Raw genomic sequence first — 25,850 nt, forward strand, 5'->3', positions numbered from 1 at the left:
GTTCACTCAGTAACCTGATGCACTCACTGAGAAACTGCTCAAGGACTTTGGCAAGCATGCACTGGAACTCTGGAAAAACGGGCATTTAATACAGGTTAAGGGCCTTAGACTGATGGACAAAAGCCCCAGAGACACCAGGAATGGATTTCCAGGCCTGGGGAAGGACAAGTAGAAAGAAGCCACCAAGTCAACCTGGTCTATGGGCCTGGAGGACGAATAAGCGGATCTTCATTCATCAAGTGCAGCAAATAAACCTGTGACAGGAGTCCGTGACAGAAGCCAGAGTAAGGTCTCCCAATGACAAGCAACATGCTAGTATAGTCCAAAGGAGGTGAAAAAGGGAAAAAAAATTCTGAAGCACTTGAGAGCTGCGCAGTGAGTAGACAGGTGGAGGGATATATCTGTCATGGTGTCAGTTCTCTAGACCTGAGCCACCCAGCCTACTCAACTCTTGGAAGAGCAGGAAAGCATAGTGCAGCAAAGTATCCAACAGGCATGTTGCTGAACCTGTAGCGTTAGATGAATTCCTCCTCAGCAAAATCTGATAACCCTGGCAAAATTCCATGCAACTCGCTCAAACTTTACATTGCGTTTTATCGCATTATAATTCAGATGGGAGTGGTCAATGATTACCAACCCATTGGAAAAATGGTGTCTCAAAGAAAAAAGGTTTGAGCTACAACATTAGATAAATGGAGAAAATTGTACAGTTTATAGTTAACATTTTAAAACATCTTGGGATCTAAAACATCGATGAAACAGTATTACACTGAGCAACATAAGATAACCAGAGGCTTGGCCAAAGAGGTGGGGTTTAAAAGAAAGAAATGAGATAGGAGAAAGATGGAGGGAAGGAATTCCAGAGCGAATGCACAACCACCAATGGGGGAGCCATTAAAATTCAGCAGTAGAAGAGGTCAGAATTATAGGAGCCAGGATACCTTGGAAGATTACACAGATAGGCCATGAAGAGACTTAAAAACAAGGATTAAGACATCAGCAGCCAGTGAAGATCAATAAGAACAGACGTAATGGGGGAAAATTATGCACATCTTGTTGCGATTTAGTCACTGTCTTTTCAAATTACTTGGCTTTGAGAATTCAACATTCACCTCAACGCAGAATTTCACACTAGTTTTTTTTTCCCTCCCCAACAGTGTTGGGTTTAACAAGTGGGAGCCAAAACACAAAAATTCCCAAATATATACTCTCAAGAGTCCCTTTATGAATTTGAGGCACAATTATTCAAAATCCAGAAGTCCCAGTAATCTAACTTTGAGACATTAACAGAAAGTTGTTGCCAATGGCAGCTGCAGAAATCTCATGGGCAAAAAACAGCAGAATCATCAAGGAAGTTAGCCAGGAAATCATTCAATTTTTTTCTGTGAACAGCTCATGAGAAAGTGCGGAAGACATGGAATTTACCCAATGTGTTTCCCCAAAGGAAGTCTGCCTTGATGTTAATACAGAGCAAAATAGTCCAGGTCTTTCAGCCAGAAAGTTGAGGGGTTGTGTATGAAAACATCTAGCCAACTCTTCTTCCACCCAAGAGGGGAAGGATCACTTACTAAACACCGCATTTTTTTGTTCCCATTCTTGGATTCGGGATGTTGAAAAATGATTGGCGAAAATGGATAATTGTGGTGATGTAGACCTCATTGCAGAAATGTATTAAAATCAACACAAGACAGTTGGAAATGCCCGTGAAAACTCAAACTAATCACACCAATTACTACAAAGTTAGCGTTACACAAAAGGATTACTTACAAGTAAATATCCACGAAATTGGTTGTATATAATAGCAGTCAATAAATTCATTAACAAGTATGTCCCTGAAGGAAACAAAAATTAAACAATTTAGTTACAAGATTAGATTAGATTCAGAAGCCAACTTCTGATTTAGGTGAACAATCTCCCATTAGTGGTTCTGGTTTTGAAACAGCTTTTAATGTAACAGGGCGGTGTCACAATACGCATGGAATTGCCCAATCATATGATTATCACAATGAAGAATTTATCTTGCCAAGATCCCAGGCCCTTGGAAAACAACATTCAACTACAGTGCTAATCAAAGAATCAAACACTGTTCTAAAGTTCAAATATCTAAGCTGAAGTACAGTAAGTTAAATTGTGCTAGAGTTGGAATCAAATCCAACAATTTGCAATTGCACAGATTTTTTATTCCTTCATGGACGTCACTGGCTAGCCAGCATTTATTGTCCATCCCTAGTTGCCCAAGGGCAAATGAGAGTCAACCATATTGCTGTGGCTTTGGAGTCACATGTAGGCCAGACCAGGTAATGACGGCAGATTTCCTTCCCTAAAAAGGACATTAGTGAACCAGATGGGTGTTGCCAACAATTGATAATTGTTTCATGGTCATCCGTAGCTTCTTAATTCCAGATATTTTTTATTGAATTCAAATTCCACTATCTGCCATGGCGGGATTCGAACCCAGGTCCGCAGAACATTAGCTGAGTTTCTAGATTAATAGTCCAGCGATAATGCCACTAGGCCATCGCCTCCCCCATTATTAACCTTAAGTGCTTCTCAAAAACACCTTGGCTAAAGAGACAAGTGTTTGAAATGAGTGTTGGGTAAAGAGAACAAAATGATTTTTTTTTTTAAAATGGTGGTTTGTGGTGGGGGAGGAGTTCCAACATTTTCACTGGTCAATAAGCGGAGGAACAAAGGCAGTGGGAAAGGGAAACAGGGTTGAATCAGGCTAACAAGATGATAAAAAGGCCACCCACTTCTTTCAGGTGCAATTTGTAGATCTGCAGCTCAACTGATGAGTCTCTTTCTGTACCTGCTCAATACAGCTTCTGTTCTGACTTTTGGCCTGAACGTGTGCTGTGTCTGTATTTAAATACAACGGGTTTTATTTTTTAAAAACATAGCAGACTGCTTACCAATAAGACTAAAGGTAATGAAGAACAGAGAATAGGCTCGATTTCTTGAATAGGCTGGGATCATCACTGCAGGAAAAATAAGAATGCAAGATAAGCGGCATGTAGAAAAAACATTTTAATATCCAAGGATTGTTAAGCATTATCCAGTACATAGAAGTATTAAAGACAGAATGGTATTTTGAGTCAAATGTACTGGATCAGAAATTCTCATGCTACTCGTACATACAAGCATTAAAGACTCACACACAGCAATAGCAGTGCATCTTCCAGGAAGATGCTTCCTTCCAAATGGTAACTACACACAATCCTTGCTGTTTTACCTACTGAACATCTAATAATACAGTCCTGAGCCCTAATGACCAATGGCTTGAAGAACAATCCATGCGATGTGGGGTGAACTGAAGCTGTTTCATGTCCTTGGACTGGAAGGAGTCACTCTCAGTTCTCCTTGCCATCACATCCAGGTGACTGCCTCCTGGCAGATCAAGTAAAAACTATCCATCCTTCCTTACCCCAATTCACAGACTGTGCTGATGCTGAGTGTCCAGGTTCAAAGAATGATCATTTAGACTTTGTTTTCGTAAAATCCCGGGTCCAATATCATTGCCGTTTTAAGGGATGGGTGGGGCAGGATTGGAAGAGTTGACAAGAAAAGGAGGGAATAACAAAGTACATAAACCTTCTCACAAATGGCAAATGATACCAGATCGACTGTTAATTGAAATCAGATTGATACAGACAGGACTTTTGTTCAGCAAAAGGTATAGGTGGCTTTGATCACCAAATCGACCATGGTTCAATTGAAGGGCACGGCAGGCTTAAGGGGCTAAATGACGCAATCTTATTCTGACATGAATTGCTTGTAATAAAAATCCTGTTTCATTGGATTACTGTAACAAAAAAAAAATGCTTTGCTCATGAAACCCTTCTGCAAGAGATTTCCTGGTTCTGATTAATCTGAACAAATTGACAGGATATTAACATATATTTCCCCTGAATTCAATCATGCAAACAAGGGCTGCTGGCACAGAAGCATATTAATAAATGAGGGGGGAGGATTCCAAGACTTACCATCAGGGTTGTTGGCTGTTGTTAGCAGCACCAGTAATGAGGTCAAAGACTCGGGCAAATTCCGAAAATATGTCTTCCATTCTTTATCATCTTCAGTAATCTAGAGAGAAAAAGAGCGCAAATCATCAATTTTAGAAACTAAGCTTTGTTCCTTCCTATTGAACATGTCTCAGGATTCCCAGTGGCTTAAGGCCATAGGAAAATCCAAGAGGCCAAATGAAAAGCAAACTGGTGTGCATAATAAATTAGATGGTCGCACGCTCAGGCAAAGTTGCACATTCTCGGACATGTCCTCTCATTAAAATAATTCTCTGTTGATCTCTGACCCTTTTATGTTCTATCTGCAATATTTTACCTGACACTTTCCCATAAACCTTTCTTCTTGTTGTCGTCTGCTGTTTAAGACATCTGTATTCCCATCTTCTCCCCCAGCCATTTACTTTTCTGCTGAATTCTCATCTCTGTCAGAAACCTTTTAAGCTTCAAGTCCACAATATCCACGGAAATGATGATCTCCGTCCTGGGTATCGCAAATGGAATGGAGACTTGTGCACCAGTGAACAAATACCACAACCCTACCCAAAGGTGGGGTTTTGAAGGTACAAAACTTTGTTCACTCAAGAATGGCACAGACCCTTTCATAGCCTTAACATTTTCCTGCATTGGCACTGGACTAGCAACCCAGAGACCCAGGATAATGCTCCAAGGATTTGGATTCGTATTTCACCATCTGCCATGGTGGGATTATAATCAAAAATCTGGTTTATGACCATGAAACTATTGTCGATTTTAAACACTGGATAAAAGCAAATTACTGCAGATGCTTAGTTTTGACAAAGGGTCATCTGGACTCAAAGCGTCAGCTCTTTTCTCTCCTTACAGATGCTGCCAGACCTGCTGAGATTCTCCAGAAGTTTCTCTTTTGGTTGATTTTAAACACCAATTTTGTTCACTAAAGTGAAGGGTTTAGGGAAGGATATCTGCCATCCTCACCTGGTCTGGTTTACGTGCGAACCTAGAACTGCAATAATGTGGTTGACTCTTAAATGCTCTTCGAAATGGCCTAGCAAGCCAGTCAGTTCAAGGGCAATAAATGATGGCCCAGCCAGCGACACCCAGAGCCCATAAATACATTTTTTAAAATGCTGTTCTCCACTACTAAATGTCCTTATGTTCTTTATTTAATGGTGGAGAAGGCGCCAATATTCCTCGGCGAGGTTAACAAGCTAAATTTGACACCAAGCCACATTGAATGGTCAGGTGTTGGGGACAGTTACAGAACAAAGAGATCTCGGGGTACATGTTCATAGCTCATTGAAAGTGGAGTCACAGGTGGACAGAGTGGTGAAGGCGGCATTCAGCATGCTTGCTTTCATTGGTCAGAACATTGAATACAGAGTTGGAATGTCTTGTTGAAGTTGTACAAGACATTGGTACGGCCACACTTGGATTACTGTGTACAGTTCTGGTCACCCTATTATAGAAAGGATATTATGAAACTAGAAAGCGTACAAAAGAGATTTACTAGGATGCTACCGGGACTTGATGGTTTGAGTTATATGGAGAGGCTGGATAGACTGGGACTTTTTTCTCTGGAGTGTAGAAGGTTGAGGGGTGATCTTATAGAGGTCTATAAAATAATGAGGGGCATAAATCAGCTAGATAGTCAGTATCTTTTCCCAAAGGTAGGGGAGTCTTAAACTGGAGAGCATAGGTTTAAGGTGAGAGGGGAGAGATACAAAAGGGTCCAGAGGGGTAATTTTTTCACAGAGGGTGGTGAGTGTCTGGAATGAGCTGCCAGAGGTAGTAGTAGAGGCGGGTACAATTTTGTCTTTTAAAAAGCATTTAGAGTTACATGGGTAAGATGGGTACAGAGGGATATGGACCAAATGCGGGCAATTGGGACTAGCTTTGGGGTTTTTTAAAAAAAAGGGCAGCATGGACAAGTTGGGCCGAAGGGCCTGTTTCCATGCTGTAAACCTCTATGACTACTAAATGTGGTGTAATTATGGAAGACAGATATGTGCTATATGGGAACATGAAGCAGGAAATAAAAATGATTCCAATATTAGGGTAAGGTCAAACCCGTAGGCCAGGACCCAAGCGCGGAGCACACTGGGTTTAGAAAAATCAAGGCAGTCAAACAAGTCGATGCAGCTGGAGGAGGAAAGCTAAAAAGATGGAGTACAACAGGTGCCCCATACAATTTTCAGGTATTTTTCTATTAACTATTCAGCAACACTACAGCTGTAAATATCAGGCATGTGCATCTTTGTGATAAAATGGCTCAAAAAGCTGAATCCTGTGAAGAAAAAAACACTTTACTCATGTTGATGAAAAAGACTAAAATATTTTGAGCGATAATCCTTGGCACACATTAAACCAAAGTAACTCTATCATCATGAAAGTAGCTTTACCTGAACTCGAGTGAAGAGCAGCATGGCAATCATAGTGAACAGCAACAGGTGCAAGGCTAAAAGCAGCATAACACTGTTTAAAACAAAGCAAAAAGCGTGTGGTTTACATCTTTTCCCCCCTAATATAACAGCATAAAATTATGGCAGTTGTAATCCTCAATGCGTGTTGTTTCCTCACCGACCCTAGCAGTTTCTACTGACTTGCATTTCCTTTGGTAAATATTCAATACATTCATTAGCAATACAAATTCCTTCAATTGCCAAATGACACAAACATCAGTCACTGTTTCAAAGTTTAATGTTAAAGTTTTAAAGTTTGTTAGTGTCACACTGCAATGAAGTTACTGTGAAAATCCCCTGCGATCGTTAGCTCAAAAATCCTGCATGGCCTGCTAATAGAAAACTAAATATTCTGTGCTTAGTTTCACACATTAGGTCCAAGTTCAGGAACTGGCAGCAGACAATTCAAGATGAAATAACTTAACATGAGCAGCATGGTGGCACAGTAGTTAGTACTGCTGTCTCTCAGCTCCAGGGACCTGGGTTCGATTCCCGGCTTGGGTCACTGTGTGGAGTTTGCATGTTCTCTGTGTCTGCATTTCTCCCCGGGTGCTCCGGTTTCCTCCCACAATCCAAAGATGTCTGGGTTAGGTTGATTGGCTATGCTAAATTGCCCATAGTGTCCCGGGATGTGTAGATTAGAGGGATTAGCGGGGCAAACGTGTGAGGCTGTGGGGATAGGGCCTGGGGTGTGATTGTTGTCGGTGCAGACTCAATGGGCCGAATGGTCTCCTTCTGCACTGTTGGTTTTCTATGAATGAACATGAACACTGCAAGCCAACATTTAGCCAAGTTTGCACAGACACAGCCAGATGAGCATGACTACAGTTACTGAAGAACAAAGGTTCACTACATAACCTGATTACCAGCTCAGATTTTGTTATATAAAATCATGAGGAAATTGCATGCTCGAAAGCTGCTCAAGTCTTTACCTTGTGATTTGTGGTACAGTTTGTCGGAGGCAATTAAACGCCTTTTTCATTAATGATGAGTTTTGAAGGAGGAAGAACGGTCGCAAAATTCTTCTCACTCGTACCTTCTAAAATAAAATGGATGAAACATTATCAGCACAATCAGAACACAGAAGCCCTCTTTGTACCTTGATAATAGACATGACTATGCTGCCAAGCAGGTTAAAATGTGTCACAAAGAACTACAAAATTATATCTTAACTGAAGTGGTTCAAGACACAAACCCAGCTGAAATCATACCCAACGTACCGTTCACAAAGTTCTACTGATGTCTGCCATGCAACCCCTTCAACACGTCGTGTGTAAAAGACTTCCACTGGACATTTTAGACAGTGGGGCAATACAAGAGTTGACCTTGGGGGAGGCAGGGAGGGGAGTGAGTAACAGTTATCTCAGGAAGCCATTACAAAGAATGCAGATTTGGTCACAGGTTAAAAGGAGTGCTACCTGTAGTACAGGGGTCTGGCATAGAAACGGTTAATGTGTGAGTGGGTACGGTGATGTAAAGAAACTTGACCAGAGTCTAGATGACAGAGACATGTGCAGAGTCAAGCACAGAGACAGTTCCTAACTTAGACCATATATACTGTTTAGGTGTATGCAGTTTGGTTAACACTTACTGTTAAATTATACAAGACAAAACCACTTCATGAGACTGAGCTCCACACATCTTTGTTGTATTGTAAACTAATGCATGTGTAGTGTCACATGGTAACATTAGAGACATTTGGGAGATTTTCCCCCTCTTCCAACCTGGACTGTAAGCAAGCAACATCTGTCTAATAAATCCCCACTAACTGGTTAAGTAACCCACTGTGTGGAAACCTTTATCCTTTTATCTTATACAAGTGCAATGACAAAATCTTAACACCATGACACGATCGCTTTCTTGTTTGACAGCAGCTACATCAAGTGCAACAACTTCCACTCCCAAATTAAGAACAATAGTCAAAACTTGGAATAAATGTGAGGTTGCAAAGATTTGATTTGTATTTGTTCAAATCTACTGATGTGCAATGAGAATTTATATCAGGCACCTGGAATAGTATCTGCATTACTGAGTACGAACGTATCTATTACTTTCAAGGCACATCTTACCTCCTCACAACATAAGGAGAGGGACACAATCCAATCCACAATGGAAGCAGCAAGTACAAGAGTGTAGGCAATCAGCCATTTTGACTTTTGGAATTCTTTCCATCCCAATAAATAGCTCTGTACAAGATAGAGTTTAAGAATGAAAATCAACAATCAGCTCACTTCAAGGTTAAGAACAGTATGCCACGCATGAGAGAATCGATCGACAAAAAGGACACGGCAGGGGTTCCAGAGAACCACAAAAAGATATTAAGTTATGGAACAAGACCTGATTATTGTTGAACAGAGACATGTTCCCAAAGCTTTTTGTCATCAGGACAAATACAAGAATGCCAAATTTCAAACCATCAGTTTATACCACAGGAGAAAAAAGGTGCCGATTGGTGGTTGACTTGTCAAGGTTGGGAGACACATCTCTCTTTTCAGCAATATTGGATTTACGCCACCGTGTTTGTCAGCACAGTGCTTCAGATGAAGAAGCTGACGTCACAAACTCAAAGCACCCACAACTAAGTTACTGTCAACAAACCTATTTAATACTAAATACATGTAGCATAACATTGGATCCAATTGCTAGATATAAACAATGCACATTGTCACTAGATTATACTGGCTTTCTGCAAAATGGAGTACCGTCAGGACATGCAGACATGCAGACTGCGCAACCGTACTGCAGCCCGAATCTTCAGGTCAGTGGCAGAGCAGCAGCATACAGCACTGACCATGTCCCACAGTGCAGCCTCTTTTTTCTGCGCTGGAGCCTTTGGAACCTCTGCGGCTTGAGCGGGGATCCATTGACGATGAGAGAAGTGAGGTCTAGTGAGGAATTGTACAATGCCATAGCCCCTTTCACCACATGGACTGAAGAAATGCCCCCATTGGAGGTCAGCCTTCAGCTCAAGACTGTTTTGAAATGTATCTGCCATCTGCTGAGTAAACTCTAGGTCCCCCACACTCCCGTACGGTGTATGGTATTGCTCTCCGTATTTAAGGACAGATGTAAATGCATTGGATGCAATACAAAGAAGGTTTACTAGACTAATACTAGGAATGGGTCTTATGAGGAAAAATTGGACACGTTAGGTTTTAAGAGTAAAAAGACATCTTGATTGAAACGCGAGGGGTTTTGACAGGGTGGATGTGGAAAAGTTTCCTCAGGAGAGAATCTAGAACTAGGGGTCACTGTTTAAAAATAAGAGGTTATTCATTTAAGACAAAATGAGGAGAACCTCTCTCTCTCTCTCTCTGAGGGTGTTAAGTCTTTGGAACTCTCTTCCTCAAAAAGACAGGGGAAATCATAAAATCCCAACTGTGCAGAAAGAAGCTATTCAGTCCATCGAGTCTACACCAACTCACCGAAAAAGCATGCCCCCCCAGGCCTACATCTCTGCCGCATCCCCATAGCCCGGGCCATCGATCCACACATCTGTGGAAGGAAATCAGAGCACCTGGAGGAAACCTACACAGATGAGGGGAGAATATGCAAACCCCACATAGACAGTCATCCAAGGCTGGAATTGAACCCCGGTCCCTGGAGCTGTGAGGCAGCAGTGCTAACCACTGTGCTACCCAATATTCAAGCAGAATCTTCAAATATTTTTAAGGCAGGGCTAGATAGATAAGCAAAGGGGTGAAAGGATATTGGGGTAGTTAGGAATGTAGAGTTGAAGTTACAATCTGATAGGCCAGGATCTTATGGAAAGTCAGGTTCAAGGGGTTGAGTGGCCTATGCTGGCTCCTAGTTTGAAGGTTCATATGTCCCCTCCAGTGCCGCTCACCACAGCCCCAACATTGCAACCTTCCCACCATACGCTCAACCCCTTTCCTTCGAAATTCAACACCCACAATTCCCAGTCCGGCGAGGGCATGCTAGGACGGCAGACAAGATGGCGATGGCCGGGAAGCAGAGTCAATGGTGCTTTGACACGGACTCAAAAATGCAGCGTTCTAGAAGCTTAGGAATGGCTCCAAATGAATCAGGGTAAAAATCTGTATGGGTACCATGAAAATGGTCGAAGTTCACATGCTCTCATATCCCAGGAACCATAAGTGAAGATGTCCCTGGAACCATTTCAGGAAAACTGGAAGTTCCAGGAGTGTACAAACGGCCTCCCCAGAACTTTGGATGTCACTGTAGCCCTCACTCGCAGCAAACACCACATTCACCACTCAAAAATGTTTTAGGTTAAGAGTACAAAACAAATGCTAGTTGCCTCAATTGAATCAAATCTTCACATCATTAATCCTCTGTTACCTTTCAATGTTTTGGAATAGCATTTTTAGACATTGTTCATGAACTGAAGGATGCACTTTTCTGCTTTTTGCAACAGAGTCCATAAACTTCACAGTCCCAAAACATTCCTGTGATATTTCAGAGTTCAGTAAGCAGCTTGGGCAATGGTAATGGAAAAAATAACTTACCTTTATCACCACGTCTACAATGAATAAGACAAGACAAATTGCTTCAATGCCTTCAGTCAGTCCACAAGGAGGCTCCCAAAGTACTTGGCGGAATCGGAGATCAGACGTAACACTCAAAGAAGACGGTTTCTCAAAAAAAGCCAAGGCCAAGATCACAAAAATAGTGGTGTTCAAAACCCTGAGAAGAGAGAGATCAACATGAGAACGGCACAAAACAAAAGCTGCAAGGATACTGAGCAGCAATTCAGCCTCTCGCCAATGCACTCAAAGTGCAAGAGGGAAAAAAACCCGACATCTTTGACAACCTTAAAATACAGGGGCCCATTTCAATCTCTGCATCTTCAAAGCCTGCACGGTTTTGTTTTCAGCAGTTGGAGACAGGAACGTACAACCTTCCCACCATACGCTCAACCCCTTTCCTTCGAAATTCAACACCCACAATTCCCACAGAGCAGGAGTAGGACACTTGGCTCCTGGAGCATGCCCCACCATTCAATAAGATCATGGCTGATCTGGTTGCAACTTCAACCTCTCATCCCTGCCTACCCCCAATAACCCTTTATCAAATCAAGATTCTATCTAACACTGCCATAAAAATATTCAATTTCTGCTTCCACTGCCTTTTGAGGAAGAGAATGTTCAAGAGACTCATGACTCATAGAACAAAATCCTCCTCTGAACAACTTCTAGTTAGATTCTCCAACAAGAGGAAATATCCACTCTACATATTGTCACAAGTAGGCTTACATTCACACTGCAATGGAGTTACTGTGAAAATCCCCTAGTCACCACACTCCAGCGCCTGTTCGGGTACACTGAGGGAGAATTTAGCATGGCCAATGCACTTAACCAGCACGTCTTTCATATTGTGGGAGGAAACGCACGCAGATACATGTAGACTCCACACGGACAGTGACCCAAGCCGGGAATCAAACCCGGGTCCCTAGCACTGTGAGGCAGGAGTGCTAACCACTGTGCCACCATGCTGCCCTGCCCATAACCTAAGACTTCTTACTACACCCCCTGAAAATCTTAAAGGTTTCAATTAAGTCACCTTTCACTCTTATAAACTAGTGGATACGAACCTAACCTCTCCAACCTTTTCTCTTAAGGCAGTCGTTCATTCCTTGTATTAGTCTGAACTGTTTCTAACACATTTATACCCTTCCTTAAATAACGGGATTGATACTGTTCATAATACTCTAGGTGGTGGTCTCACCAATGCCCAGTACAACCTCCTTACTTTTGTAATCAATTCCCCACACAATAAGTGAAAACATTCTATTAGATTTTCTAATTACTTCTGTAGCTATATACTAGCCCAGACTGTGTGAAATCTCCTATTAACACAGTACAGAAGTGAGTCCAGCACCGTTCCCTGAAGTGCATCACTTCCAATCCTTGCAATATACAGTAACTTCATTGCAGTGTTAAGGTAAGCCTACCTGTGACACTAATAAATAAACTTATTGATCCACATTGCTCTATTTCCTTTTATTCCCAAGAGGCAAACACCTCAAAGACCTTCAAACTGCGCTCTCCTCACGTATCTAAGGCAGTCTCCTTAAAAAGAAACTAGTGCATAAAGCTATCAGGTCATCACAAAGATAAAACCACAGCAAGTTCACTAAACATGCACAGAAAGCATCCAGCTTCAAGAGCTCAAATAACGAAAGAGCCTCCACAGTACCGGTCTTACCATCGACAAGCTGCTGAGTAGTACCATCGATAAAGTCGCAGGGACTGGGAATCCACTCTATGATTTATGGTACGATACTGTAAGCAAGGTGAAAAAGGACACAGTCAGACAGAGAATAAATTCAGTGAGTGTGTGCAGATTTCAGCTTAACTTTAAAAAAGTACTTGAACAATTTATGTCAAAAAAGGTTGAGAAAAGTTATCAAAACGGAAGCATTAATTTCTCAAAATTCATGGGATAGGAGGCCCAGGACAATGAAAGTAATCACATAGGGAAGGATGTCACAAAAAAAAAAATTAAATGTTTAGAAGTGGAGGTTAACAACTTGGTTTTTAATTAAAAATAAGCATCAGCCAAATGCAAGAATGCTTCTTGCAGTGTCACGATACATGATCAGCGACGTGCACCATTCACTACCTGAAAACAGGTTTTAATAAGCTGCTCCCAGAAGTACACTAGTTCACACTGGAATTGGAGGTGTGCAGAGCAGAGCTAAAACACAGCCAAGGAGTTAGAATGGGTGCAAAACAAAAGGGGAAACCCAATTTATGGACAATAGATGGCATAAAAAACATCTCCAAGGCGACAGATGAGGGCTCACAGAATTTAACCTTTCTCCCTTCAGCATCCCAAATCTCCATCCTTGGGTAGCTTGTGGTACATTGAGGAATTATCCTCTGCAATCCAAAATCCTCGTGCAGTTGCAGCATGAGGTTTTATTTACAAGTCACTGAGCTCGGAATGGAGCAGACTACATCAGTATAGGTCAAATGTCCGAGGCTTCAGACCAATTGCTGGGAAATGGGATTAAAATACATAGGTGTTTGATGCTGGCGCAGACACGACGGGCTGAAGGGCCTCTTTCTGTGCTGCAAAATTTAAGGGGTCGCACTCAGGTCAGAAACACTTTACAGGTTTAAGCTGAAATAAGAGGGCGGAGGTACACAAAAACAGGCCGTTTGGCCCAACATGTGGCGAGCTGGTACTCGCACAGACACGAGCCATCCTGTCATTTAAAGAAGACACTATTTGAAAAGAAACAGTTTCCTCCATGCCCCGACCAACAATTTTCCTTCAACCCACACCACAAAACAATCATTTGTGTTGCTTAACCTTGTAGTGCACAAACATATTGCGGATTTACCTACAAATTGTCCCCAACTTTCAACATTAAGCCATTGGTTGGAAGTAATTTGAGACAAAAGAATGGAAGGCATTGTCCAAAAGGAGGGAGAGCGCTCACTTTCTCTCATGCTTCAGCACATGGCTGGTGTTATTTCCTACCATGCCCACACATATTAAGCCACTACAGAAATTTCATGCATCATTCATTCCTGCAAAATAAATTATAGTGAAGACATTACTGACTCCCATGTTTTCCTTTCGATAAAAATCTTTCAAACAAACAGTAAATGTTTAATTACTTGAATAAACATCAGTGTAGTCAGCAACTATCACTTCATATGCATTGCTTATGCACTGAGCTGTAAATAACCACAACGGGCAGGTTTCGGGTTCATAATCAAACTATTGTTTTTCCTGCTATAATACAAACGCTTGCTGAGTTGGATAAAAGGTTAAAACAAATGCTTATGAACTCTAACAGAATCTTCCCTGCCTATGTAAAATCAAATGACGAAGCTATGAATCTTGCAGCAACAGGATTTAATTTTAAAGAAAGACAACGATATAAAGAGAGAGAGAGAGAGAGAGAGAGTTCTCATGTTGGCACTAGTACGGTTAGTAGGCAAAATGCAGTCAGTGTCTAATTAAACTAAGTCATCATTCAGGTTTAATTTGCCTCTGAAGATTTCACAACTGGTTAAGTGAAGATATGATTTTGCATTCCTGGGTGAGTCATGGCGCACATGACCTAAGAATTTCTTCAATACAATCAAGTTTACCACAGAATTTCTTCAATACATGCAAATACAAGTAATTAGATAAACTTTATATCTTGATTTTTTCATAAAGCCAGAGAGAGGACAGATTTTTTGGAGCAGCATTGATTCACACAGTAAAACATGCAATTTTTTTTTTAAACAAGTGAAACCATACCTGTATTGCATCTTCAATAAATACAGCAGCTTGCTGAATGTACAAGTCATCTGTCAATTCAAACAATTGTCTTTCAGCATATGAACTCACTTGCCAGGCTACAAATTGATCTTTATTTCACATTAGTACATTAATTTATCTGGATCTCAAAAATCTGGTAAAATAAACTTAAAATCAACTAATGCATGCACGCCTTCCGCTGCAAGAACAAAGACACAACACACAATGTTACCAGGAACCAAGTTCAATAAGCCAGGTTTATATTTAGAATCATTACATCTTGTACAGAAGAACCATTTCCCCAAATTATACATTGCTGCATATGCAATTTTACAAGTCAAAAAAGCAGCAATTGCTACCATAAAAAGGGACTACATTTGTGTGTTAAGGGGAAAGGGTTGGGTCGAGACTAAACTGCATATATCAAAGAGCTGGCACATGCATGATAAGCCAAATAGTGATTCTCTACCAAAACATTGTGAGGAAAGCTGGGTTAGGAGCTCTGACAGAGGTCTGGGTCTCTGCTGTTGCCCCAAATCCACCCACAACTTCCCCCACTATCAGTGACCAACAATTATTTCCAGAGATTTCCAAAGAAGAACAGCTTGCTAAGAACTAATATTTCCTCCCATGTAATCGCAATAGTTTTTACATTGTTTCTTCGCCTACTTTTGCAATTCAAACTAAAGTTGCCAGTATGTGAACATCAGTCCTTCCCGGAGTTCAAATATCTGACATTTCTAAACACAAATAAACATATCAAGTAGTGAGCTATTCCCAAAGGTGTGGCGATGCCGGCTTTGGACTGGGGTGGGCACAGTAAGATGCCTCACAACACCAGGTTAAAGCCCAACAGGTTTATTTGGAATCACAAGCGGATAGTCACTTGATGAAGGAGCAGCGCTCCAAATGCTTGTGATTCCTAATAAACCTGTTGGACTTTAACCTGGTGTTGTGAGACTTCTTACTATTCCCAAAGGAATTTGGATTGTCTTTTGCATAGACATCCCTACAGAGCTTACATACCGAGCATCTTCAAAGTCAAAACCTTACTGCAATCAGAATATTACAGTGTAAGGAAAGGAAATTACCCACCCCCTGCCCTCCACTCCCTCAATCATCAACCAGCTGTCTTGACACTCTGAGGCTCCTCATTCTGGTCACCAGATTTCAAACCAAATTGAGCAATCTACTTAAATAAAACTGCAACGTTACTCAGTGTGGAGTGTACAGAAGGGACCGGCTTCTCCTCAATCCTTACACATTCACTCACTGGCAGAGAGCTTCACTGACAAGGTGAGTATTTATGGCTCTTTAGCTAAATGTGCTGAAGATGGTGGCGAGCCACCTTCTACTGTAAGTCACATTGTGCAGATACTACTCTACTGTTTGAGAGGGAGTTCCAGGAATTTTGACCAAGTGACAATGAACCAAGTGTATTGGTTCCAAGTTAGCATGGTGAGAGACTTGGGAAGGGTAGCTATACCCTTCCCAAGGGTATAACTACCTTTAATTACACATACATGTGTTGCCCTTATCTTTCTCGATAGAAAAGGTCATAGCTTTGGAGGTGCAGTCGAAGAAGGGAGTTTGTCAAGAGTGCATTTTGTGAATGTATACATCACAGCCATGGGCCAGGGGGTGAAATGTAAGACAATGCCAAACAGGTGGGCTGCTTGGTTCTGGAACTGCTCAAGTGTTGAAACTATTCTCCTTCAAGCAACTGGAGACTATTCCATCACATTGCTGAACTGTGCCTTGGGGGAGTCAGAATACTTATCAGAACAGCTCTGGTACCCACCATATTTATGTTGCATTTCTGGTCAAAGCTGTTTCCAGATGCCAATGATAAAGTTACAACAATAATAGTTTAATATTCATTTATTAGCATCACAAATAGGCTTACATTAACACTGCAATGAAGTTACTGTGAAAATCCCCTAGTCGCCACACTCCAGTGCCTGTTTGGGTACACCGAGGGAGAATTTAGCATGGCCAATGCACCTAACCAGCACATCTTTGGACTATCATTCAACATGAAGGGAAGATGGACTCACTCGTCGAGATGGTCCTTGCCTGCAGCACCAAGTGTTAGCAGCCTATGCTGCAATGTCTCCAGGTTTAGTGCATGGGCAGTTTTGTTACCTGCATTACAATTATCAAACATCCCCACTTCTGACCTTACAATCAGAGGAAGGTCATTCTTAAAAATTAATTCAATGGATGTGGATGTCACTGGCTATACCAGCATTTCCCACCCCTAATTGCTCTTGAAAAGGTGGTATGACTTTCCCCATGAACCACTGTAGCCCATATGATGTAGATACGCCCAAAGTGCTGTTAGAGAAAGAGTTCCAAGATTTTGACCCAGCGATATTTTTCCAAGTCAGGGTAGTGGGTAACTTGGAGGGGAACTTTCAGATGGTGGTGTTCCCATGTATCTGCTGACCTTGTCCTTCTAGATGGTAGCAGCTGTGGGTTTGGGAGGTACTGTCTGAGGAGCCTTGGTGAGTTCCTGCTGTGCATTTGATAGATGGTATACTAGGGGGCAGCAGTGAAAGGAGTGAATATTTGAGGATTCAGGGGTTCCCAATCAAGGAGGCTGCTTTGTCCTGGATGGTATCGAGCTTCTGAGTGTTGTTGGAGCTGCATTCATGCAGGCAAGTGGAGAATATTGAATCACAATCCTGAATTATGCCTTGTCGATGGTGGACAGGCTTTGGGTGAAGTAGCTGCCGAAAGATTCCTCACCTCTGACCTGCTCTTGTACTCAGTATTTATATGGCTGGTCCAGTTCCGTTTCTGGTCAATAGTAACCCCCAGGATGTTGTGTGTGTGTGTGTGTGTGTGTGTGTGTGTGTGTGTGTGTGGTGGGGGGGGGGGGGGGGGGTGGTGGTGGTGTTCAGCAATGGTAATACCATTGAATGGCAAAGGGCAATGGTTAGATTCTCTTGATGGAGAGAGTCATTGCCTGGCATTTGTGGTAAAAATGTTACTTGCCACCTGTCAGGCCAAGCCTGGATATTGTCCAGATCTTGCTGCATTTGGAAATGCTTCAGTATCTGAGGAGTTCCAAATGGTGAACACTCATCAGCGAACATCCCCACTTCTGAACTTATGATGAAGGTCATTGATGAAGCAGCTGAAGATGATCAGGCCCAAGATATTACTCTGAGAAACTCCTGGAACCAAGATGACTGACCTCCAACATCCACAACCAGCTTCCTTTGTGCCCAGTATGACTCCAACCACCCAGAGAGATGACCCCCAATTCCCATTGACTCCAGTTTTGCTGGGGCCCCTTGATACCACACTTGGTGAAATGATGCCTTTACATCAAGAGCTGTCACTCTCACCTCTGGAGTTAAACTCTTTTGTCCACGATTGAACCAAGTCAGGAACTTTGCAACCCTGGCAGAACCCAAACTGAGTATGAGTGAGGAGGTTATTGCCAAGCAAGAGCCACTTGATAGGACTGTTGATGACTGCTTCCCATCACTGGTGGAACAGTATTTGGCCAGGTTGCAGTTGTCGTGCTGAGAGAGTACAGGACATACCTGGGCAATTTTCTACATTGCCGGGTAGATGCCAGTGCTGTGGCTCATCTACAACAGGCTCGCTAAGGGTGCTGTTGAAGCAGCTGGAGTTGAGCTGTGGAAACCTCCCATGGAACAGCAATGTTCTGGAGCTGACAAGAGTGGTGTCCAACAAATATAACCATCTTACCTCACCTCAGTTAACACCAGGCAGTGGGAAAAAAACATTCCCAAATCCCCCTTATTGCTGAATTAACGTAAGCCTACTTATGTCTAATAAATAAAACTTCGACAAGTAGTGGCTAAGGCTTCTTAAAGTCAAACACAACTCACTCCATGTCATCCCACCTTCACTCCACCGACCGCCCCCCCCCAAAATCACTCCACAGACCCCCCCCCATCCCCACCCTCACTCCACAGACCCCCCCCCATCCCCACCCTCACGCCACAGACCCCCCCCCATCCCCACCCTCACGCCACAGACCCCCCCCATCCCCACCCTCACTCCACAGACCCCCCCCCATCCCCACCCTCACTCCACAGACCCCCCCCATCCCCACCCTCACTCCACAGACCCCCCCATCCCCACTCCACAGACCCCCCCCATCCCCACCCTCACGCCACAGACCCCCCCCATCCCCACCCTCACTCCACAGACCCCCCCCATCCCCACCCTCACTCCACAGACCCCCCCCATCCTCACTCCACAGACCCCCCCCATCCCCACCCTCACGCCACAGACCCCCCCCATCCCCACCCTCACTCCACAGACCCCCCCCATCCCCACCCTCACTCCACAGACCCCCCCCATCCCCACCCTCACTCCACAGACCCCCCCCATCCCCCCCTCACTCCACAGAACCCCCCCCATCCCCCCCTCACTCCACAGACCCCCCCCCATCCCCCCCTCACTCCACAGACCCCCCCCCATCCCCCCCTCACTCCACAGACCCCCCCCCATCCCCCCCCTCACTCCACAGACCCCCCCCATCCCCCCCCTCACTCCACAGACCCCCCCATCCCCCCTCACTCCACAGACCCCCCCCCATCCCCCCCCTCACTCCACAGACCCCCCCCCTCCCCTCACTCCACAGACCCCCCCCATCCCCCCCACTCCACAGACCCCCCATCTCTCCCCTCACTCCACAGACCCCCCCCCATCTCCCCCCTCACTCCACAGACCCCCCCCATCACTCCACAGACCCCCCCCATCACTCCACAGACCCCCCCCCATCACTCCACAGACCCCCCCCCATCACTCCACAGACCCCCCCCCATCACTCCACAGACCCCCCCCCCCAATCACTCCACAGACCCCCCCCCATCACTCCACAGACCCCCCCCCCCATCACTCCACAGACCCCCCCCCCATCACTCCACAGACCCCCCCCCCATCACTCCACAGACCCCCCCCCCCATCACTCCACAGACCCCCCCCCCATCACTCCACAGACCCCCCCCCCATCACTCCACAGACCCCCCCCCCATCACTCCACAGACCCCCCCCCCCATCACTCCACAGACCCCCCCCCCATCACTCCACAGACCCCCCCCCCCATCACTCCACAGACCCCCCCCCCATCACTCCACAGACCCCCCCCCCATCACTCCACAGACCCCCCCCCCATCACTCCACAGACCCCCCCCCCATCACTCCACAGACCCCTCCCCCATCACTCCACAGACCCCCCCCCCATCACTCCACAGACCCCCCCCCCATCACTCCACAGACCCCCCCCCCATCACTCCACAGACCCCCCCCCCATCACTCCACAGACCCCCCCCCCATCACTCCACAGACCCCCCCCCCATCACTCCACAGACCCCCCCCCCATCACTCCACAGACCCCCCCCCCATCACTCCACAGACCCCCCCCCCATCACTCCACAGACCCCCCCCCCATCACTCCACAGACCCCCCCCCCATCACTCCACAGACCCCCCCCCCATCACTCCACAGACCCCCCCCCCATCACTCCACAGACCCCCCCCCCATCACTCCACAGACCCCCCCCCCATCACTCCACAGACCCCCCCCCCCATCACTCCACAGACCCCCCCCCCATCACTCCACAGACCCCCCCCCCATCACTCCACAGACCCCCCCCCCCATCACTCCACAGACCCCCCCCCCCATCACTCCACAGACCCCCCCCCCCCATCACTCCACAGACCCCCCCCCCCATCACTCCACAGACCCCCCCCCCCATCCCCCCCCTCACTCCACAGACCCCCCCCATCCCCCCCTCACTCCACAGACCCCCCCCCATCCCCCCCCCCTCACTCTCCAGACCCCCCCCCCCTCACTCTCCAGACCCCCCCCCCCCCCATCCCCCCCCTCACTCTCCAGACCCCCCCCCCTCCTCCTCTTGTCCCCCTCTTGCGCCCCCCGGGTGTTTTCCCGCCCTCTTGCTCCCGGTACCTAGCTGGCTGCTGCTGCCGCTACTGCTGCTGTTGTTGCGGCTGCTGCTGCTGTGGGGTCCGGAGGAGTCGGACCTGCGGCTCTCCTGGGTGCCCAGGATGTGCCAGGAGGAGCTCCGGCGCCCGAGGAGCGGCTCGGACTCCATCAGGAGGTGAGTTGTTGCTGTGGAGAGAAGGAAAGAAAGCTCTTACCACGGCCACAGGAGACAATCTTCAGCAATAAACCACCAACATATTCCCTTCATTCAGACAAACTTTCCAACTGGACCCAAACTTTACAAAGTTCTACAAACTTTATTGAACTTCCCAACTTGTCTCAAAGCTCATAAAATTGAATATAAAACCAGCACTAACTTTTTCCCCAGCACCCTCTTCCTTCAGAATTTCATCCCCAGCGCCAATTTCCGGCGTTAAAACTTGGGAAAAGTTAACGCCAAACTTCTGCTCCGCTCTGAGCTGCCAGCATTTCAAGCCGCAGAGCCTGCCCCGCCGCCTCTGCGCATGCGTGCCACCCCACGGCCTTCTGGGAGTTGTAGTTCCCGGCTGAGGTTCTTCCCCGGCTCCGCTAGGGGACGTGCCGCCCGCCTGGACTACAACACCCAGCGACTCACCCCACTCCCTGCGCCCCCCTGCGGCGGCCTGGGGGAAGCTAACCCATTACCTGCTCCCAGGTGAATGCTCACTTATCAAATGGCAATTAGCATCACATCAGCCCCCAAACCCAGCTCATCAAATGTGTCCATTACTTTTAAAAGGGTCACAAAGAGCAAGCTCCAGAAATTATTATAAAGAAAACTTTAGCAAACCAACCAGCCACAGTGATTTTTAAATTTTATTTCTTAAGGTTACAAAGGGCAGCATTGATTCGATGTGATTTATTATTGTCACATGTCTTGGCCTCTTTTAAGGGATTTATTATTGTCACTTGTCTTGGGATACAGTGAAAAGTATTGTTCCTTGTGCACTATACAGACAAAACATACCATTCATAGAGTAGAATATAGTATTACAGTTACAGCTAGAGTATAGAGAAAGATCAGCTTAATATATAGCAGGTCCATTCAAAAGTCTGATGGCAGCAGGGAAGAAGCTGTCCTTGAGTCGGTGGAACAGTAGTTAGCACTGCTGCCTCACAGTGCCACAGACCTGGGTTCGATTCGGGCCTTGGGTGACTGTTTGTGTGGTTTGCACTTTCTCCCCGTGTCTGCATGGGTTTCCTCTAGGTGAACAAAGAACAAAGAAAATTACAGTACAGGAACAGGCCCTTTGGCCCTCCAAGCCTGCACCGACCATGCTGCCTGACTTAACTAAAAACCCCTTCCAGGAACCATATCCTTCTATTTCTATCCTATTCAAGTATTTCTTAGAATCTTAGAAACCCTACAGCACAGAAAGAGGCCATTCGGCCCATCGAGTCTGCACCGACCACAATCCCACCCAGGCCCTATCCCCATATCCCTACATATTTACCCACTAATCCCTCTAACCTACGCATCCCAGGACACTAAGGGGCAAGTTTAGCATGGCCAATCAACCTAACCCGCACATCTTTGGACTGTGGGAGGAAACCGGAGCACCCGGAGGAAACCCACGCAGACACGAGGAGAATGTGCAAACTCCACACAGACAGTGACCCAAGCCGGGAATCGAACCCAGGTCCCTGGAGCTGTGAAGCAGCAGTGCTAACCACTGTGCTACCGTGCCGCCCCAAGATGCCCCTTAAAAGTCACTACATATCCGTTTCCACTACCTCCCCCGGCAGCGAGTTCCAGGCACGCACCACCCTGTGTAAAAAATTTGCCTCGTACATCTCCTTTAAACCTTGCCCCTCACACCTTAAACGTATGCCCCCTAGTAATTGACTCTTCCATCCTGGGAACAAGCTTCTGACTTTGTCCACTCCGTCCATGCCTCTCATAATATTGTAGACTTCTATCAGGTCGCCCCTCAACCTCCGTTGTTTCAGTGAGAACAAACCAAGTTTTTCCAACCTTTCCTCACAGCTAATGCCCTCCATACCAGGCAACATCCTGGTAAATCTTTTCTGTACCCTCTCCAAACCTCCACATCTTTCTGGTAGTGTGGCGACCAGAATTGAACACTGTACTCCAAGTGCAGCCTAACTAAGGTTCTATAAAGCTACAACATGACTTGCCAATTTTTAAACTCAATGCCATATGCCGCCTTGACTACCTTCTCCACCTGCATTGCCACTTTCAGTGACCTGTGTACTTGTACACCCAGATCCTTTTGCCTATCAATACTCTTAAGGGTTCTGCCATTTACTGTATATTTCCTATCTGTATTAGACCTTCCAAAATGCATTACCTCACATTTGTCCAGATTAAACTCCATCTGCCATCTCTCCACCGAAGTCTCCAACCAATCTACATCCTGCTGTATCCTCTGATGAAGCTCATCGCTATCTGCAAATCCACCAACTGTTGTGTCGTCCGCAAACTTACTAATCAACCCAGTTACATTTTCCTCCAAATCATTTATATATATTACAAACAGCAAAGGTCCCAGCACTGATCCCTGAGGAACGCCACTTGTCACAGCCCTCCATTCAGAAACGCACCCTTCCATTGCTACCCTCTCTCTTCTTTGACCGAGCCAGTTTGGTATCCACTTTGCCAGCTCACCTCTGATCCCGGTGCTCCAGTTTCCTCCCAGTATCCAAAGATGATCCGGTTAAGTGGGATTAGCCTTGCTAAATTGTCATTTAGTGTGCAATGATGTGTAGGTTAGATGGATTAGCTATGGCAAACATGCAGGATTACAGGGATAGGTTGGGCCTACTCTTTGGAGAGTTGGTGCAAACTCGATCAGCTAAATGGCCTCTTTCTGCACTGTAGGGATTCTATGGCTCGAATGCGCAGAGTGGACTGGGCAAGCTTTGAATCCATTTCCAAACACCAACTCAAATTGAATCCAGTTCATGGTCCTGACAAGAGACATATACAAGATCCAAACTGACAAGAAAAGACATTGCACCCGATCTTGGGTTTGACCTTTGTTGCCTTGTGACTAATTCCTCATTGCAGTACTCCACAGTCCTCTCATTTAAATGCCCTATTTTAGGCAGCCCGCCCAATCAAATTAATGAGTACAATCTTCTACCACACCCATCGTTTTAATTCCCTTTGAAAAAATAAACAAAATACTGCAGCTGCTGGAGATCTGAAATAACAGCAGAAAGTGCTGGAAAAGCCCAGCAGGTCTGGCAGCATCTGCGGAGAGAGCAACAGTTAACGTTCCGAGTTCAGAATGACTATTTCCAATTTGTTCCAGCACTTTCCGTTGTTACTGCAGTGATTCATGCTGGAATTTGGCATTTGGCCTGGAAGGCAAAGGATGATTATTTTCATGTCATGCCTTTGACTTGATTGCAGTAAGATTCAAGACTTTTAAATTAAAAGAGAAAACGCTGGAAAAACTTAACAGGTTTGGTAGCATCGGTGGAGAAAGAAATAGATCTAACATTTCAAGACCGTATAACTTTTAAAGCCTGTTCTTATTTTTGGAATGGTTGAGGGTGCCATTTGGTGACATCTTGAAGAAATCACCCCGGGAATGATATTGTAATTTGATTTTGTAAGCTTCCTTTGAAGTTTTAATCTACACAGTTCCCCACCAGGGGCTGTCACCACCCCACCCCACCCCACCCTCCCCTCCCCTCTCATTTTTGGTCTTTAATTTATTGATTTATGTTTTATCTAAAGCAGCCCATGTCCAAATGCAGCAAGACCTGGACTTGGCCTGAGGTGTGCAACACAAGTACCAGGCAATGACCATCTCCAATAAGAGAGTCTAACCATCGCCTCTTAACATTCAATGGCATGACCATTGCTGAAGCCCCCACTATCAACATCCTGGGAGTGACCATTGACCATCAATTGAACTGGACTAGCGATCATAAATAGGTTCTTGATTGGTAAGGGAATTAAGGGTTACAGGGAAAGGCAGGAGAATGGGGTTGAGAAACTTATCACCCATGGTTGAATGGCGGAGAAGACTCGATGGGCTGAATGGTCTAATTATGCTCCTATATCTAATGGTCTTACCTACGCTCATGACTGAACTAAGGTTTGTCATCTGGCTCAATGATGATGAAACAGTGAGGAATATATCGAGCCACGAGGTTAGGGATTGTGGTTGAATTCATTTCTGTTACTGCCCATGGCTTGCAGCACCTCATGGATGCCCAGTTTTGAGCTGCTACTTGTCTATTCTTTGTTTCACAGCACTAGTGCCATAGGACACAATGGGCAAAATCCTCAATGTAAGAACAGGACTTGCTTCCACAAGATCACTCCTACTATTGCAGACAGCTGCATCTGTTAAATGGCTGAGAACAAGGACAAGCAGAATAATCCATCACGTTGATTCTCTAAACTCCTTCCATAAGGCCAATTTGACACCCACGACCTTTATAACTTGGCCAGCTCAGTCAATGGTGATATAACTAAGCTTCTCTTGATTATTTTTTTTATCCATTCATAGTATCTAGGAGTCATGGTGTAGGCTAGCATTTATTGCCCGGCACCAATTGCTCTTGCAAAGGTGGTGGTGAGTTGCGATCAGTCCAGGTGGTGTAGGTACACCCACAGTGCTGTTAGAGAGGGACTTCCAGGGTTTTCATCCAGCAACACTGAAGGAATGGCAATATATTTCCAAGTCAGGACGGTGAGTAGCTCGGAGGGGAACTTCCAGGTGTTGGTGTTCCCATTGTCTGCTGCCCTTGTCCTTCTAGATGGTCATGTCTAAAGAGCTGTCTAAGGAGTCTTGCTAAGTAAATGGTACACAATGCTGTCAGCGGGGATGGAGCTGAGGGGAGAGTATGTTTGTGGATGGAGTGTCAATCAAGCGGGTTGCTTTGTCTTGGATGATGTCAAGCTTCTGAGTGTTGTTGGAGCTGCACCCATCCAGGCAAGTGGAGAATATTCTATCACAGTCCTGAAATGTGTCTTGTGAATGGTGGTTAGGCTTTGGGGACTCAGGAGTGGAGTTACTCGCCACAGGATTCCTAGCCTCTGACCTGCTGTTGCCACCACAGTATCTTTACGGTGAATCAAGTTCGTTGTCCGGTCAATGGTAACCCCCAGGATGTTGATCGTGCAGGATTCAGCATAGGAAATGCTATTGAATATCAAAGGGTGATGGTTAGACCCTCCCTTGTTGGA

The 25,850-nt window shown here is 45.2% G+C and overlaps 1 protein-coding gene across 2 annotated transcripts in view; it reads right to left on the bottom strand.

Moving 5' to 3' along the window:
• The window catches only part of tpcn2 (two pore segment channel 2), a 49,567-nt gene extending 28,407 nt beyond the window's left edge, over positions 1–21,160 (bottom strand). Inside the window, exons 1-11 of one of the 2 annotated variants that reach the window (XM_078220988.1) lie at positions 21,019–21,160; positions 20,666–20,827; positions 14,708–14,757; positions 12,650–12,726; positions 10,951–11,128; positions 8,530–8,646; positions 7,393–7,499; positions 6,401–6,473; positions 3,984–4,083; positions 2,913–2,978; positions 1,768–1,832 (exon numbers count right to left, since the gene is read on the bottom strand). In XM_078220988.1, the coding sequence (XP_078077114.1) occupies positions 1,768–1,832; positions 2,913–2,978; positions 3,984–4,083; positions 6,401–6,473; positions 7,393–7,499; positions 8,530–8,646; positions 10,951–11,128; positions 12,650–12,726; positions 14,708–14,757; positions 20,666–20,810 (978 nt within the window). In that variant the 5' untranslated portion in view covers positions 20,811–20,827; positions 21,019–21,160. The remainder of the gene's footprint in view (positions 1–1,767; positions 1,833–2,912; positions 2,979–3,983; positions 4,084–6,400; positions 6,474–7,392; positions 7,500–8,529; positions 8,647–10,950; positions 11,129–12,649; positions 12,727–14,707; positions 14,758–20,665; positions 20,828–21,018) is intronic. The other variant, XM_078220989.1, reaches the window with a different exon arrangement.
• Between the last annotated feature and the right edge of the window lie 4,690 nt (positions 21,161–25,850).

This window comes from Mustelus asterias, chromosome 9, assembly GCF_964213995.1.
Source record: "Mustelus asterias chromosome 9, sMusAst1.hap1.1, whole genome shotgun sequence".
Taxonomy (NCBI): Eukaryota; Metazoa; Chordata; class Chondrichthyes; order Carcharhiniformes; family Triakidae; genus Mustelus; species Mustelus asterias.